This window comes from Rhinoraja longicauda, chromosome 3 (genome assembly GCF_053455715.1).
Source record: "Rhinoraja longicauda isolate Sanriku21f chromosome 3, sRhiLon1.1, whole genome shotgun sequence".
NCBI classification, from domain to species: Eukaryota; Metazoa; Chordata; class Chondrichthyes; order Rajiformes; family Arhynchobatidae; genus Rhinoraja; species Rhinoraja longicauda.
In genome coordinates, this window is record NC_135955.1 from 54,391,799 (window position 1) to 54,408,388 (window position 16,590).

Genomic DNA, 16,590 nt, shown 5'->3' on the forward strand with positions numbered 1-16,590 from the left:
AAACCTGAACAAAGGTATAAAAAGGGTCAAAGACACCCACAGGCAACGGGTGGAAGACCACTTCAACACCACGGACACCAGAAGCATGTGGCAGGGTCAGGGACATCACTGACTACAAGAGGAGCCCTGCCTGCCCCCAGTGATGTCACACTAACCAACGAGCTTAACACCTTCTTTGCCCGCTTCGAAACTGGCAACACCACCTTGAGTGGAAGAACCCCAGCCAAGGCGGAGGGACAGGTCTTAAAATTGAGCACACAGGAAGTACAGCGCGCTCTGCGAAGGGTCAACCCACATAAGGCTGCAGGCCCGGATGGAGTTCAAGGAAGGGTACTTAGGGACTGTGCTGAACAGCTGGCTGAGGTATTCACCAGGATCTTTAACCTGTCGTTATCTCTGGCTACGGTCCCCAAGTGCCTGAAGTCAGCTACCATAGTGCCGGTGCCGAAAAAAGCAAAAATCACCGACCTGAACGACTACCGTCCGGTTGCCCTAACTCCTATTATCATGAAGTGCTTTGAAAGGCTGGTCCTTTCACACATCAAATCCAGCATCCCTGCCTCACTGGACTCGCATCAATTCGCATACAGGGGAAACAGATCCACAGAGGACGCCATCTCTCTGGCTCTTCACACTGTCCTGACTCACCTGGATAGACAGAGCACGTACGTGAGGATGCTATTCATAGATTATAGCTCTGCCTTCAACACGGTCATCCCCACCAAGCTCATCACCAAACTCCACCAGCTAGGCCTCAACTCGTTGTTATGCGACTGGATCCTGAATTTCTTGATGGAGCGACCACAGGCAGTGAGAATGGGCCTGCACCTGTCCTCCACTATCACCCTGAGTACCGGCACACCACAGGGCTGTGTTTTGAGCCCCATGCTCTACTCCCTATTCACACACGACTGTGTTCCTGCATTCGACACCAACACCATTATCAAGTTTGCAGACGACACAACGGTGATCGGGCTGATCACCAACGGTGATGAAACACACTACAGAGCGGAGGTGCAGAACCTGGTGGACTGGTGCTCAGATAACAACCTGTCCCTAAACACCTCTAAGACCAAGGAGCTGATCATCAACTTCCGAAGGTCACATAATGGGAAATAAGCTCCGATCTTTATCAACGGGGACAGTGTGGAGAGAGTGTCCAGCGTCAAGTTTCTGGGCACTCAAATTTCAGAGGACCTCACATGGTCCACTAACACCTGGTCAAGAAGGCGCAGCAATGACTGTTCTACCTGAGAACACTGAAAAAGTCTGGTCTGCCCCAACAGCTGCTGGCGACCTTCTACCGCTGCATCAGAGAGCATCCTAACACATGGCATCCCTGTGTGGTATCTCAGCTGCACGGAGACAGAGAGGAGAGCTCTTCAGCGGGTAGTCTACAGAGCTCAAAAGATTATCGGGACACAGCTGCCAGCCTTGGAGGGCATCTACAACACACGATGCTTCAGGAAAGCCACCAGCATTCATAAAGACTCCTCACACCCCTGCAATAGTCTGTTCAAACCTCTACCATCTGGCAGACACTACAAGGCCTTCTACGCCCGCACCTCCAGACTCAGGAACTGCTTCATCCCCAGGGCTGTAGCTGCTCTGAACCGGTCCTGCTGAGCCGGATGGTCACGTCGCACATCGACCCAGCACAGACCTATTTGCACTTTATACTGTTTTAACTGTTTCTAATTTTGTTTCTCTGGGCTGTCTAAATTTCTGTTGATTAGCTAATTAATTTATTGCATCGTATGGAAGTCGCATTAACAATCTCGTTGTACCCCTGTACAATGACAATAAAGATATATTGTATTGTATTGTATGCAGATATTCTGCATAATCACCCAAGTAAGGACAAAATACTTTGGGCCCAATATCAATGCAGAAATGTTACTATTATTGGAGATAGCAACATAAGAAAGGCAGTTTAATATAACTTATGTTATAATGTTCAGTTCCATTTATACTCATCTCAATCAAGTAAACCATTAATAACATCAATGAATTATGAGCACCCACTTGTTAAATCCTATAAAAAAGTCTATTCAGTGATTGAACAACATCTAATTACATTGCTTTTTTTACACCGAGTCATGCATATTCATTCCATTTGCAAATAGAAGTATGTTTTTTACTACCAACATTCATTTTCCTGGTGTCAATGAACACCATCATACTGATGAATGTTCCATAGCTTTTCACACAAGTTATCTGCAAATAATGAAACAACTGTGTTATATGGACTGAAGCATAGTGACCAAGATGGTCATATTTCTGTCATCATGTACAATATTCAACTTAGATTAATGAAGAGATTAGCTGAAAGAGTCTACTTAGAGTTTAGAAGAAAAGCAGCAAAATACAGTTCTGTAAAAATGGAAAATTCAATATGATGCATTGTGGTTGATCAATAATGCAGCAGAATTGAACAGACCTTTTCAAAATCTAGCTATGTATGTAGAATGTAGTAGTGTCCTCTTTATCACATACTAGACCAAGTGGACCCGTCGGGCCCACAGCTCTCCTGCATTGGTGCAGCACCCTCTCCTCCCCCACTTCCCCCTCTCTTCCCTCCCTCCCCTTTCCCTTCTCCTCAAACCCCCTCCTCCCCCCTCACCCTCTCCCCCCTCCCCTCCATCCCCCTCCCTCCCTGCCCCTCTCCCTCCCTCGGAGATAGATTTAAACTTTAAAATGTGAATAACTTAAAAAATATAACACCACCAATTTCAATTAAACTTCTTCCAACGGTGAGTAAGGTGGGCCTAAAATTGTCGCGCTATTGTGTACCGTTTTGGCTATAGTTCAGGAACAAACAAACAAACAAACGATAGTTTTAGTTTATAGATAGTACCATACGAAAATTGTGGTAAATGCAAGGTCAAGACGTTAATGTATATATAGACCTGAAAAAGCAGACAAGTAATTTAAGGAAAAGACAACTATTACAATTTGCTCTAATGAGAAGAACAAAGATCAAGCAAGATTAGTCAACTGTTATTGCTGGGGCAGCACGTTTTGGGACCTGCATGCTACTAACATGCTTACAGAAAGTTACCCTGGCTTTTCTCATTCCTCAACCTCACTGCCACTCTCCTCCACCACCCCATCCCTCCCTCTACTCAAGCATCTCCTCTAGATGCAGGCAGTTGAACAAGCTGTATCTCCACATCCAGTAAGGCAGAGCAAGCTTCAAAATTCATATCCTGATAATAACTTATGAAACAAAATAAGTATCAACCTGCACCTTCCTTTCTGCAGCGTTGGCAATGCCATTTAAAGCCCCAGGGGTCTCTCCTGTATGTCAGTCACCCTTGCATAAGACCTAAAGCAAGGTGCAAAATGTATCCGAGTTCTTTCCTCGGCATATTATTGATCTGCCGCTGGACTCAATGGTGAATCTAGCAGCCAACAATCAGATATATTGGAATCTGGACTTCCAAATCTTGTCATGCACAACCTCAGTCTGCCAAATTATCAGTTTGGCTGTTATTCAGCATTCCCTGGCTATCTCTCAGCACAACTTAGACCAAAATCATGAAAGTTTCTCCTTTATATTTAATACCAAAGGAATTGCTTGCATTATTTTATACGCAATTCTCATAATGATGACAGATTCCAACCGATAAACCCTAAATGGATGAAACCCAGAGTTCTTACTTTCTTAATGGAATTTACAATTTATTTGTTGCTCCATTTCTAAGAAACCATGTGGATCAAAATGTTTTATAGCTTCTGTGGTTATTTGCATTTTATAACTGTAAACTATTATCTATTTGAGAAAAGCATAATCCAAAAGCAACACTGTACTTTAGTTGTATTGCCGAAAATCTAGTTTCAAACATTCCACCAGATTAAACCTGCAAGGTTCTTCACCATAGAAAGTCAATGGGTTTGGGGATTCTTACAAATAAACTATTCAAGATAACAACTTAAGTTAGAAAAAATGGCACAATGAAAATAAAAATCATTAAATAAAATTGCAAGAAAATGGCTCACAAAATCCCCATGGGTGGAATAAATTTACCACAAAGGAAGTCGTAAATGTTTTTACTCTGAATTAGGCTGCTAATGGATCAAAAGCTTCACTCTTTTTATATATAGGAATCTATCAAAACTCTAAAATAAGTGTACCAATGCAACTTGTTACTTTACAGCATCAACTGAGAAATGGCAACCTTATAAGTTCCCAATAAAATGAATGTTAAATTATATTGAACCCTTCTAATTTATGAGCAAGAATTTCAAAAGATATTTTGTTAATAATAATTTAATCTCTGGACAATGTTATCTGTAAGTAAGTTTTAGAAATTGAATTTAATCTCCATTGCCTCGTTTTATCTTTACAGCCTGATGGGAAATTGCTTGTGATATCCTACTTTCCTGTCATATTTAAAAATACAAATCCCAACCGATAAATGTTGAATTATGCAACAATCATTAACTTTAGTCAGGCAATTGTGGGTTGTTTCCACAGCTTGCCACTGGCTCCACCAAGCTCATCACACATCTATAATTCATCCTAAATAACCGAGCCAAGACTAGTAAACAGCCTTATGATAATTGCTAAGATGTGTACGTTCAAAGGTAAGCTATAAATCTTGACATAACTTGTTTCAACTTGCAATTTTTTTCTACAGATAAGCTGTTTTTATCCTGAAACATAATGCAAATATGTCTACGGATAACACATTTTAATCATTATGAACATCAGATAAAAGGCACTGGAATCCCCAGAATGTATGTGTAATAAATCTGAGCAAAGGCTGTTTTCTTCCTATGAGCAGACTTAAATCTATGTCATATCTTTGTAAACATTAATAATAAAGTGTAATATTACCAAGCTGGCACAGTGTTTTCAAAGAAACATGGACATAATGACAATGTTTTTTTCTTGTGTGCAAAACAATGATCCATAGCCAATTAAATTAATTGGTGTTTTTAAAAAGTTCTCCTTAAAAACTCAGACTGATTAATGCTGACATTTATACAGCATGTTTCAAATTCAACATTTCCCGTTCACTTCCGTGTTTTAATTTAATCATGTACAAGACTTGTGCATGGACAGCGATTGTAACACTTCCAAGTTTGCTGGCAATATAAAGTGGAAAATTAAGCATAATAAGATATAAAGGAAAATAGATGAACAAAATGATGTGGCAAATGGAACACTGATCAGAACAGAATTGGGGAAGTTTGAAGTTTTATTTTTATTTCAGAATTTGCTGTGAGTAGAATTCACAGGTGGCATAAACGAGTACGTTGCTGGTCCTGGACCTGCGATGTTCCACCCATTAAAATAATGGACCAGAAAATCTCACGGTCCAGCGCTGTGGTTTTGCAACATGTCCTTGTTGTATTTTTCACAAGGAGCAACCAAATGCCAAACATCTTTTTGATACATTTGTTCAATTTTGTATCACAAACAAACACACACCAATCACAAAATTGAACTTAACAATGAAAAGAAAGATTTGTTTCATGCAAGGCAGTTCCGAATAAATATGGGCCAATAATGATGATGCAATGGAGACACAAAGAACTGCAGAAGCTGCACTCTTGAGCAAAACAGAAAATGATGGAGGAACTCAGCGGTTCAAGTGGCATCTGTAGAGGAAATGGACAGGTAACATTTTGGGTCGGGATCATTCTTCAGAATCAATAGAAATGTTATATCTGGCAATATCACCGGTGACAAATACATCCTGTAGGAAAAAGTAACATTTCCTTCTATGCAATGTCTCTGAGACTCGTGCCCCTTAACTATTCCTTGGTGACCTGTGTTGGATGCATTGCTCAGAATGAGGTCTAACCAAAGGACTACAATATTAGTTAAAGTATTTATTGAAAGCTACTGCAACGACAAGAATAAAGCTGCAAAATCAAGTTTTAGCATTAACGTAAGCAGCTAGTCCTGGAAAATGTTGCTGCATCTTTGTTGGATGATGACAAAAAAAGACTTAATTATGATGACTGTGCAGTCAGGCTAACATGAAAAGCCAGCAGGGCCTTTACGTAGTGAAGTGATACTTGAAACAGCTTTCAAAACTTTACTTGTCTTTGTAAAGACAAAGGGAAAAGAAAAATGGCAGATCAAAAGAAAATCAAGACAATGCTTTAATAATGGTATAATTAACACTTTTTTAAAAGTTATAACTTTGTTCTTTGCACTCCACATTAAACAAAATATTGATATGAATTTCTATTATCAAAATTAACATGGCTTGCTGAGCGTTTTTCTTTAATCACACTTGTTACAATCCCCCTACATTGCTTTTAAAAAAAAATCTGCTGCGTATCTCTAATTTTTTCAACCAAACGTCCTATTTGTTGATTTTAGGAAAATGCGGTTTCCCTTTAAAATATCAACAATTTTAAATATATTGAAATTTACTATACATATGAAAACATTTCCCAACTGCCCTTAATCTTCCAACGCGTTGATTTTCCTTTGTTTCCAACATTTTTAGAACCTGTCCATGTCTAACCACTCGGAAATGGGCGATAACAGAATTTACTGTACTTTGAGAGGAAGCTTCGGGATATTTCCAAACAATTCTCACACACATACCTCTCCGAAAGTCATCTCGTGCTTGCGGCGGCGCTTTCTTTTACGGGAGCCTTTTCCGAACCTTTGATTGATTCCTGCCCATTTCGTGACCTGATGTTAAGAAGTACGGTTACGAAAATTACAGGTTTGATACATTTCGCTACATGGAATCAGCAGAGGTAGATAGGTGACTTATCGTGTTCCCGACTCCTTTTCCGATGAACAAATCCATTCCGCAACAAAATAAGACATAAAAGGCAACGCGGGCTGCGAGATATTTAAAGAAATTTGACCAATCGCTAATTAGAAGTTTACAATTAATTAATAACCAGCATTTCTCACCTCATCCCGCACTTCACGGACAAGTCGAGTTTCTGTCCACTTCACAGCGTCATCCAAAAGGGGCTAAAGCCAGAGGGGAAAAAAAGTCTGAAATTTCACATTTTTAAAACCCGGCGGGGTAAACTTCATTTTTGTTGTTGTTGTTTTAATGAAATCCTTCCAACTGCGTTGCAGCCCAGACCACCCCCCACCCCCAGTATTAGTGCTCGCGTCGCCGGGGTGCCGCTCCATCTCCCTAGCAGCCCACGGCCGTGGCAGAAGGCTGCGAAGCGAGTTTGCGATGCATAGGCAGCGTTGCAGTAGTCATCTAAAGACGCTCGATTGCCTTGCTCTCTTGGAGCGGCTCCGCTCCGGGCAGGGCAAGGAAGAGCGCGGGAGTCATCTGGCGGCTCCACGTGGCCCGGGCGCGAGGATTCCCCTCCCGCCGACACAACGTTCCACGGGGAGCGAGGCGCGACCAGCTGCACCGCCACGACGCGCTGCCTGCCTGCCTTGCGCAAGCAATTTCCCAAACATCCTTAAAAAGAATAGAAAGCAAACTCCTTCGGATTCTTGCGGAGTCTTAAGAGACAGAAGACCGGCTTCATGCTTTGTATGTGTTTGTTTGGTGTGGTGCCGCCCTATGTGTAGATGGGTGGCGAGTAGGAGCTGGGGAATGTGAAAGTGAACCTGATCCAACATTGATCATTCAGCCAGCAAAAGCCTCATTGTCCTGCGTAACGCGAACGCACTGCCCCTACTAACCGCTGTCAGTCTACACAATAACAGAACACTTGTATTCAGGGCTGCCAACATGGCAAGTTCAGACAAATGGAGCACGTCGCTGATTTTGCATTCTTACGACAGTTTAATCTTAACCACCCAAACGCATCGATGCCTCCACTTGAAAGTTAAAGGGGAACCTACTTACAATGGCATTTCATTTTTAGCTACGATCATGTGTGTAGTTTGACTACCAATTTCACTGTTCGTTTGCAGGCAGAAATAACGCGCTAACAGTACAATTCCCAGATAATCCTTTTGCCAAAAATATTTATAGTCACTCTCAAAATTAACCCAATAGAACAAAAGTTCTTAAAATGCACACTTTACAGTTCTGTGGCTAATCAACCAAATCTCATGCTTCTTGCGATCATTGCAAGGTAAAACTGGACATCAAACCACAACACCTTACACTTATTTGGATGAAACCCAATCTGCCATTTCTCAACCCATTTCTATAGCTGTGTACTTTGACACGTCTTCCCCACGGTCCGCAACTCAATCAATTTTGGTATTGTCTGCAAACTTACGAATCAACCCATCTATATTTACATCCCAAGTCATTTATATATATTTCAAATAACAGTGGTTCCAGCACAGGTGCTTGCAGAATTAAACTGGTCATTGACCTCCAGCCAGAATAATACCCTTCCACCACAACCTGTCTTCTCTGAGAAAGCCAATTCTGGATCCAAATGACCAAATCACCATTGATCCCATGCATCTTAATCTTCTGTATCAGCTGACCATGAGGGACCTTATCAAACACCTTACTAAAACCCATTAGGCAATATTCACAGTTCTACCCTCGTCAATCATCTTCGTAACCCCTTCAAAAACTTGTCAAGCTCATAAAACATGATCTTTGATGAGCAAAGCTATGCTAACTGACCATAATTCGCCCTTCTGAATGTGGGTAAATCCTTTCCTGAAGAATCCTCTCCAACAGCTTCCCTACCACTGACATGAGGCTCATTGGCCTATATTTTCCTAGATTATCTTTACTTCAACAGTCTCCAGTTCTCCGGATCTTGCCTGGCCAGAGAAGATACAAAGTTATTCATTGATTCATTGTGTTCCTCATTAACAGCAATGATGTATAGACGATCCTTGGCGTCCAAGCCCTTAGTTCCTTGAAAGTGGCACGGAGTCCATAACTTCCTGAAAGAAGGTACTAAACTTATTTAGTAACTTTAAAGAAGACGTATGATATGCTTGACTTCATTGGTCTGGACATTGAATACAAGAGATGGGAAGTTATGAAGGAAATGTATAGGGCAATTACAAAAAAATACATAGAGCGATGGATGCTTGAATGCGCTGCCAGGGATGGTGGTGGCAGCAGATATGATTGTGGCAATTAAGAGGTTTTTGGATAGGCAAATGGATATGCAGCGAATGGAGGAATATGGATCGCATGCAGGCAGAGGTGATTAGTTTAACTTAGCATCATGTTTGGCATGGACCTTGTGGGCCAAAGGGCCTGTTCCTGTGTTATACTGTTCTATGTTCATTGTCTCTCTAAGAACACAGCTGCAACTTTAACCACGAGTGACCATTGAAGTCATCAAGCGATTTATTGTTATTGACAATCAATCTATTGTATTGACAATCAATCTATTGTTATTGACAATCAATCTATTGTTATTAATAACTTTGTTATTGCTGGTCTACAATTCTTAGGCCCTAACTCCTTTTATGCAATTGTCTTTATAAAGCAATTTTCTATAACACGAGGTGTTTTAGGAACAAATCAGTGCAGGTAATTCTACTATAATGGGATAGGTGTGTTCCTAAGAAACCTCATGGTATAGAAAATCATGCTATAAATCGATTGTATTAATAGTGGTTAGAATGTTTCAGACTCAATAATAAAGACCTTTCCCCAGCATGATTTTCAAAATTATATATCTTTTTGATAGCCATAAGTTTATTGTTATTAATAGAAACATAGAAAATAGGTGCAGGAGGAGGCCATTTGGCCCTTCGAGCCCTTCGATTCATTGTGATCATGGCTGATCGTCCCCAATCAATACCCCGTGCCTGCCTTCTCCCCATATCCCTTGATTCCACTAGCCCCTCGAGCTCTATCTAACTCTCTTAAATCCATCCAGTGATTTGGCTTCCACTGCCCTCTGTGGCAGAGAATTCCACAAATTCACAACTCTCTGGGTGAAAAAGTTTTTTCTCACCTCAGTTTTAAATGGCCTCCCCTTTATTCTAAGACTGTGGCCCCTGGTTCTGGACTCGCCCAACATTGGGGAAAAAAAATCTGCATCTAGCTTGTCCAGTCCTTTTATAATTTTATATGTTTCGATAAGATCCCCTCTCATCCTTGTAAACTCCAGTGTAAACAAGCCTAGTCTTTTCAATCTTTTCTCATATGTCAGTCCCACCATCCCAGGGATCAATCTCGTGAACCTACACTGCACTGCCTCACTTACAAGGATGTCCTTCCACAAATTAGGAGACCAAAACTGTACACAATACTCCAGATGTGGTCTTACCAGGGCCCTATACAACTGCAGAAGAACCTCTTTACTTCTATACTGAAATACTCTTGTTATGAAGGCCAACATTCCATGAGCTTTCTTCACTGCCTACTGTACCTGCACGCCAACTTTCAGTGATTGGTGTACAAGGACACCCAGGTCTCGCTGCACCTCCCCTTACCTAACCTAACTCCATTGAGATAATAATCCGCCTCCTTGTTTCTGCCGCCAAGGTGCATAACCTCACATTTATCTATATTATACTGCATCTGCCCAACATCTGCCCACTCACTCAACCTGTCCAGATCACCCTGCAACCTCCTAATAATCTCTTCAGTTTACACTGCCACCCAGCTTTGTGTCATCCGCAAACTTGCTAGTGTTGCTTCCAATTCCCTCTTCCAAATCATTGATATATATGGTAAACAGTTGCGGCCCCAACACCGAGCCTTGTGGCACTCCACTCGCCACTGCCTTCCATTCAGAAAAAGATCCGTTTACTCCTACTCTTTGTTTCCTGTCTGCCAACCAATTTCCTATCCATGTCAACACCCTACCCCCAATATCATGTGCTCTAATTTTAGTCACCAATCTCCCGTGCGGGACCTTATCAAAGGCTTTCTGAAAGTCTAGATACACTACATCCACTGGCTCCCCTTCATCCATTTTACTTGTCACGTCCTCAAAAAATTCCAGAAGATGTCAAGCATGATTTCCCTTTCATAAATCAATGCTGATTTGGACATTTCCTTTTACTGCTATCCAAATGCACCGTTATTACCTCTTTAATAATAGACTCCAGCATCTTTCCCACCACCGAAGTCAGGCTAACTGGTCTGTAATTCCCCCTTTTCTCTCTCGCTCCTTTCTTGAAAAGTGGGATAACATTAGCTATCCTCCAATCCACAGGAACCGATCCTGAATCTATTGAATATTGGAAAATGATCACCAATGCGTCCACTCTTTCTAGAGCCACCTCCCCGAGGACCCTGGGATGCAGACCATCAGGCCCAGGGGATTTATCATCCTTCAGTCCCATTAGTCTACCCAATACTATTTCTCGCCTAATGAAAATTTCTTTTAGTTCCTCTACCCCACTAGATCCTCTGTCCTCCAGTACATCTGGGAGATTGTTTGTGTCTTCCTTAGTGAAGACAGATCCGAAGTACCTGTTCAACTCTTCTGCCATTTCCTTGTTACCCATAATAATTTCACCCATGTTTGCCTTCAAGGGACCCACATATGACTTTGCTACTCTTTATCTCTTAACATATCTAAAGCAGCTTTTACTGTCCTTCTTTATATTCTTGGCCAGCTTCCCCTCGTACTTCATCTTTTCAGCCTGTATTGCCTGTTTTGTTACCTTCTGTTGTCCTATGAGTTTCCCAATCCTCTGGCTTCCGGCTACTCTTTGCTGTGTTATACATCTTTTCTTTTAGTTTTATTCCATCCCTAACTTCCCTTGTCAGCCACGGTTGCCTCCTACTCCCCTTAGAATCTTTCTTCATTTTTGGAATAAAATGATCCTGCGCCTTCCGGATTATGCCCAGAAATTCCTGCCATTGCTGTTCCACCATCAATCCTGCTAGGATCCCTTTCCAGTCTACCTTGGCCAGCTCCTTTCTCATGCCTTCATATTCCCCTTTGTTCAACTGCACACTGACACTTCCGATTTAACCTTCTTCTCAAATTGCAGATTAAAACAAATCATATTATGATCACTACCTCCAAACGGTCGGTTCCTTTACCTCGAGGTCTCTTATCAAATCTGGTTCTTTGGACAACACTAAATCCAGAATTGCCTTTTCTCTGGTAGGCTCCATTACAAGCTGCTCTAAGAATCCATCTCGGAGGCACTCTACAACTCTCTTTCTTGGGGTCCAGAACCAACCTGATTTTCCCAGTCTACCTGCATATTGAAATCGCCCATCACCACAGTGGCATTACTTTTCTTACATGCCAGTTTTAACTCCTGCTGCATCTTACACCCTACATCCGGGCTACTATTTGGGCGCGTGTAGATAACACCAATTAGTGTCTTCTTGCCTTTACAATTCCTCAACTCTACCTCTACCCTCAGTGACTCTACCTCGTCAGTCCCTATGTCTTCCCTCGCAAGGGACTGAATTTCATCCCTCACCAGCAGAGCTACCCCACCGCCTCTGCCCACCTGCCTGTCCTTTCTATAGGATGTATAACCCTGAATGTTAAGTTCCCAGGCCCGATCCTCCTGCAGCCACGTCTCTGTAATCCCCACAATGTCATATCTACCAACCTCTAACTGAGCCTCAAGCTCATCTACTTTACTTCTTATACTTCACGCATACATATACAATACTTTTAATTCTTTACTCATCTCACCCTTCACATCGATCCCTATTACACTTGGCCATACTCTCCTATCCCTTTGTGAGCTTTCTTTCCTGTTAATTCTGGGGTCATTAACTATCCCTTTACTCTCTTTCCCTTTAACTCCATCCTTGACTATCCCATTTGACGCTAAAAATACTAAAAGCTGTGATCACTTGTCAATTTCAGTAGACAACTGTGGTGAAACTGACAGACTGCATGTTGTCATGTAAGAGACAATGGGGAGGTTACTGTGGGGAGGTTACATGGTAACATTTTTTCAAAGGAGGCTTTTTTTTTTGCTTGCCATTTTCGAAAGTAATTTGTAAATGGTTCTCTAGATCCCAATTGAAATTGTATTATGACCAATTAGGCCAGTGCAATACCGAGTGTTCCCTAATTCATCGATCGTGTTATTTTCTTTTAGTGTGTGGAGAAACACATTCTGGTAGAAGTACCTGTTGATTTACATCTATACGCAAAATAAAAATAATCTCTAATAATCTGCTTGAAAACCCGTTAATGCACTATAAAACTCAGATTAGAAGTATTTTGATGCACCATTCTGATATTTGGCCCTAAAAAGATCTACCACAACATAACTTCCATTTCCCAACCATCCCCGAATCATTAACCAAGACTTGTAGTAGTAATACTTTGTATATATCGGTCTAGTGTAAAACATCTCTATATTTTCCTATGGGGTTATGGTCTTGCATCCCAGAGATGTAAATTTCCACGCAAGATGCATTTTTGATTTTAGTTAATTGGATTTTGAGTGCCAATGGCCTAACATATTCTACTATATACAACTTTATGATGGAAATATCTTCATCCTCACTTCACTTCACTTCACATCAGTCTGGTGGAATTTCTAAACAAGTGCTCATTGCCCTTCATGTGAAGATGTTTCTCTTATAATTCAGCTTTGCAAAAGATTTGAGAATACTGATACTGATATGTTTGCATAACAAGGCTATTTTGCAACATAACAAATCTCCCCTCCCAGTTACTAGGTCAGTAATATCTCATAGCATCTTGCACCACATCCTCCAATTTAATTACAATCCTCATTTTACTGCGTGCACAGAATAGCATCAGAATAGATATACAATGCAGAGCAAGGCACATAAAGTTCTATGTAGATAAAATTATTTTGACAGAATTGGTCAGCATAACTCACTTTGACTTTGATAAATCCCTTGTTGTTTTAATGTAAATTACTAATTTTGCAACAGCCCTCTGGAAAACAAGCAGCACAATCTCTCCAAATCAATATGAAGGGAAAGATAAGATGCAGTGGTAATTACATCTGCTGCAGAATTTGCAGCAAAATTGGAAGTAGGTCTCAGATCAGCTGATAGGGATGAGTTGGTTCTTGTCAGGTAGGAAGTACAAGAACCTAAAGTCCCACAACACCAGGTTCAGGAATAGCTACTTTCAGACAACTACCAGATTTTTACACTGACCTGCACAACCTGCCAAAGCTCAGTCTTGTATTTTTCTTCTTTGTTGTTTTTAAGTCTGTTGTTAAATGTATGTTTTAGTGTACCTTTAGTTTTGTATTATGTGGGGGGTGGAGGAAGCTTTTAAAATCTCGTTTCTCGACGGAGATGCAATGTTTTTTCGTATCGTATCACCGTCCGCGCTGCGGCCTAACATCGTAGAGCTGGCAGCCTCTTGCTGGGGATCGACTTTGGGAGCTCCAACCGCGGGAGCCTGCAGGCTTAACCGTGGAGCTGACGGTCCCTGATTCGGGACCGACTTCATTTCATTTTTCATTTCATTTCATATATACAGCGCGGAAACAGGCCTTTTCGGCCCACCAAGTCCGCGCCGCCCAGCGATCCCCGCACACTAACACTATTAACACTATCCTACACACACTAGGGACAATTTTTACATTTACCCAGTCAATTAACCTACATACCTGTACGTCTTTGGAGTGTGGGAGGAAACCGAAGATCTCGGAGAAAACCCATGCAGGTCACGGGATACAAACTCCTTACAGTACAGCACCCGTAGTCAGGATCGAACCTGAGTCTCCGGCGCTGCATTCGCTGTAAAGCAGCAACTCTACCGCTGCGCTACCGTGCCCCCCGCCCGACTTCGGGAGCTCCAAGCCGCAGGAGCTTCCACCGCCCTGCCGTGGGAGCATCGAATGCCGGCTGCGGGAGCTTCGATCGCCCTGACTGCGGATGGTTCGACTGCCCCGACTGCGGGAGAAAAGGAGGAAAGAAGATAAGACTTTATTGCCTTCCTGTACAGTGGGGAATATGGTGGAGCCGCTGTGGTGGATGTTTATGTTAATTTTTTAATGTATTTGTGTGGTGCTTTTTTTTAGTATGACTGTATGGCACAATCAAATTCTTTGTATGCTGTAAAACTTACTTGGCTAATAAATTAATTACGATTACGATTACAATTAATCCTACCAGGGCAATGAAACACAACAGAACACTTCCTGCCTTATCAGGATCTGGTTTTCTTATCGTATTTTGCACTAAAGTCTTGTGTTTTTGCACATCCTTCATGGCTGATCCACCTTTTTCTCTCAATCCCGTTCACCCCATAACCTTTGACACCCTTACTATCAAAAACCTGTCAAACTCCACTTCACAAAAGACCTGGCCTCCACAATCATCTGGGGCAATGAATTCCACAGATTCACCACCCTCCGGCTAAAGAAATTCCTCCTCATCTCCTTTCTAACAGGTACGTCCTTTTATTCTGTAACTGTGTCCTCCGGTCCTATACTTTCCCACTAGTGAACAAAAATCCTCTCCACATTCACTTTATTCAGGCCTTTCATTATTTGGTAAGTTTCAATGAGATCCCCCCCTCATCCTTCTAATTTTTTTGTGTGTTGTCTGAGTCTATTTCCCTGTGATGTTGCTGCAAGCAAGATTTGCATTATACATGTACCTCACCGTATTTATACATAACACCCTCCAGCCTCTTTCTCTATCTGTCCGACCAACAATGTTCTCCATTCAAAAGCAACCTACACATTATTTGATCACTGTTCATTTGTGGGACTTTGATTTATGCAAATTGACTGTCACATTTCTACACTGCAAAATACTGAACTTTGCAAATATTTTGTCTGTAACATATTTTTGGATGCTTCAACATCATTAAAGTTGCCAGTTAAATATAAGATTAAAAAAAATATTTGGTCGTATTTGCAACACAACAGTCATTCGCTTGTTTCTTTTCCCTCTGGATTCAATTTTTCTTTCAACATTTTTAAATCTTTCAGTACCATTGGCTTTCTACATTAATATTCCCAATTTAATGACAGATTCTAAATGTGAATTGTGACCTCCATGGCACACAACACCATGTATATTAATAAATTGTTGCAAAACACTATGATCGAAAAACTAAGCAAAAGGAAAATTAATGACACATTGTCAATTTTACTTGTTCAAAGATAATTTTTGGATTTTCTTTGTGTGGATATGTAGCAGCTGTACAAGTGAACATTCTTCACGTGAGGGAGAATATATAATAATATAGGTGCCTCATTTTGCAGGGTTAGCTTTCATATGCAGACCTGATCTTGTCCACAAATGAGACCAGACAAATGTGCCCTTTCCAGCAATGAACAGTGTACATCAATCCAAAGCATTCATGAATGATTCCACAGTTGAGGATGCATCAAGTAAATTATACTAGCAGTGCTACGGTCCACTAAACCAATTCAATTTTGGTCAGGAATCACCTGGGTTAAGTTTGTCTCAGCAGCATGACGAATAACACTTCTACTGATCAAGACACTGGGCCACAGATTTTCACTACAAACAAGTCCATTCTAATGTCTTCAAATCCACAGCATAACTAGAAACAAGGAGGTATCAATACTCAGGTTAAATATAATGAAAATTTACCAAATAATTGTAAATGCAGCAATGTTAAGCATTGCCTTAAGGTGACAAGGGTCATGGGTTTGCAAGGTTAATGTCTGCCATGGGTTTTGCAAATGGTACACAGTGCAGGTATATTATGCCTGTAGTGGAGGGACAGAAATATGAACACATCAAGATATAATCCATTGCTAAAAAATCGTTTATTTATCATTTAAGGTGT

General features: G+C 41.3%; 1 protein-coding gene across 6 annotated transcripts in view; it reads right to left on the minus strand.

Annotated features, from left to right (window-relative positions):
- aopep (aminopeptidase O (putative)) overlaps positions 1–16,590 on the minus strand; it is a 169,497-nt gene that overhangs the window by 67,987 nt on the left and 84,920 nt on the right. For all 6 annotated transcript variants that reach the window (XM_078396152.1, XM_078396151.1, XM_078396156.1 and 3 more), the window contains 2 exons: positions 6,896–6,958; positions 6,575–6,664 (listed from right to left, as the gene is read on the minus strand). In XM_078396152.1, the coding sequence (XP_078252278.1) occupies positions 6,575–6,664; positions 6,896–6,958 (153 nt within the window). The remainder of the gene's footprint in view (positions 1–6,574; positions 6,665–6,895; positions 6,959–16,590) is intronic.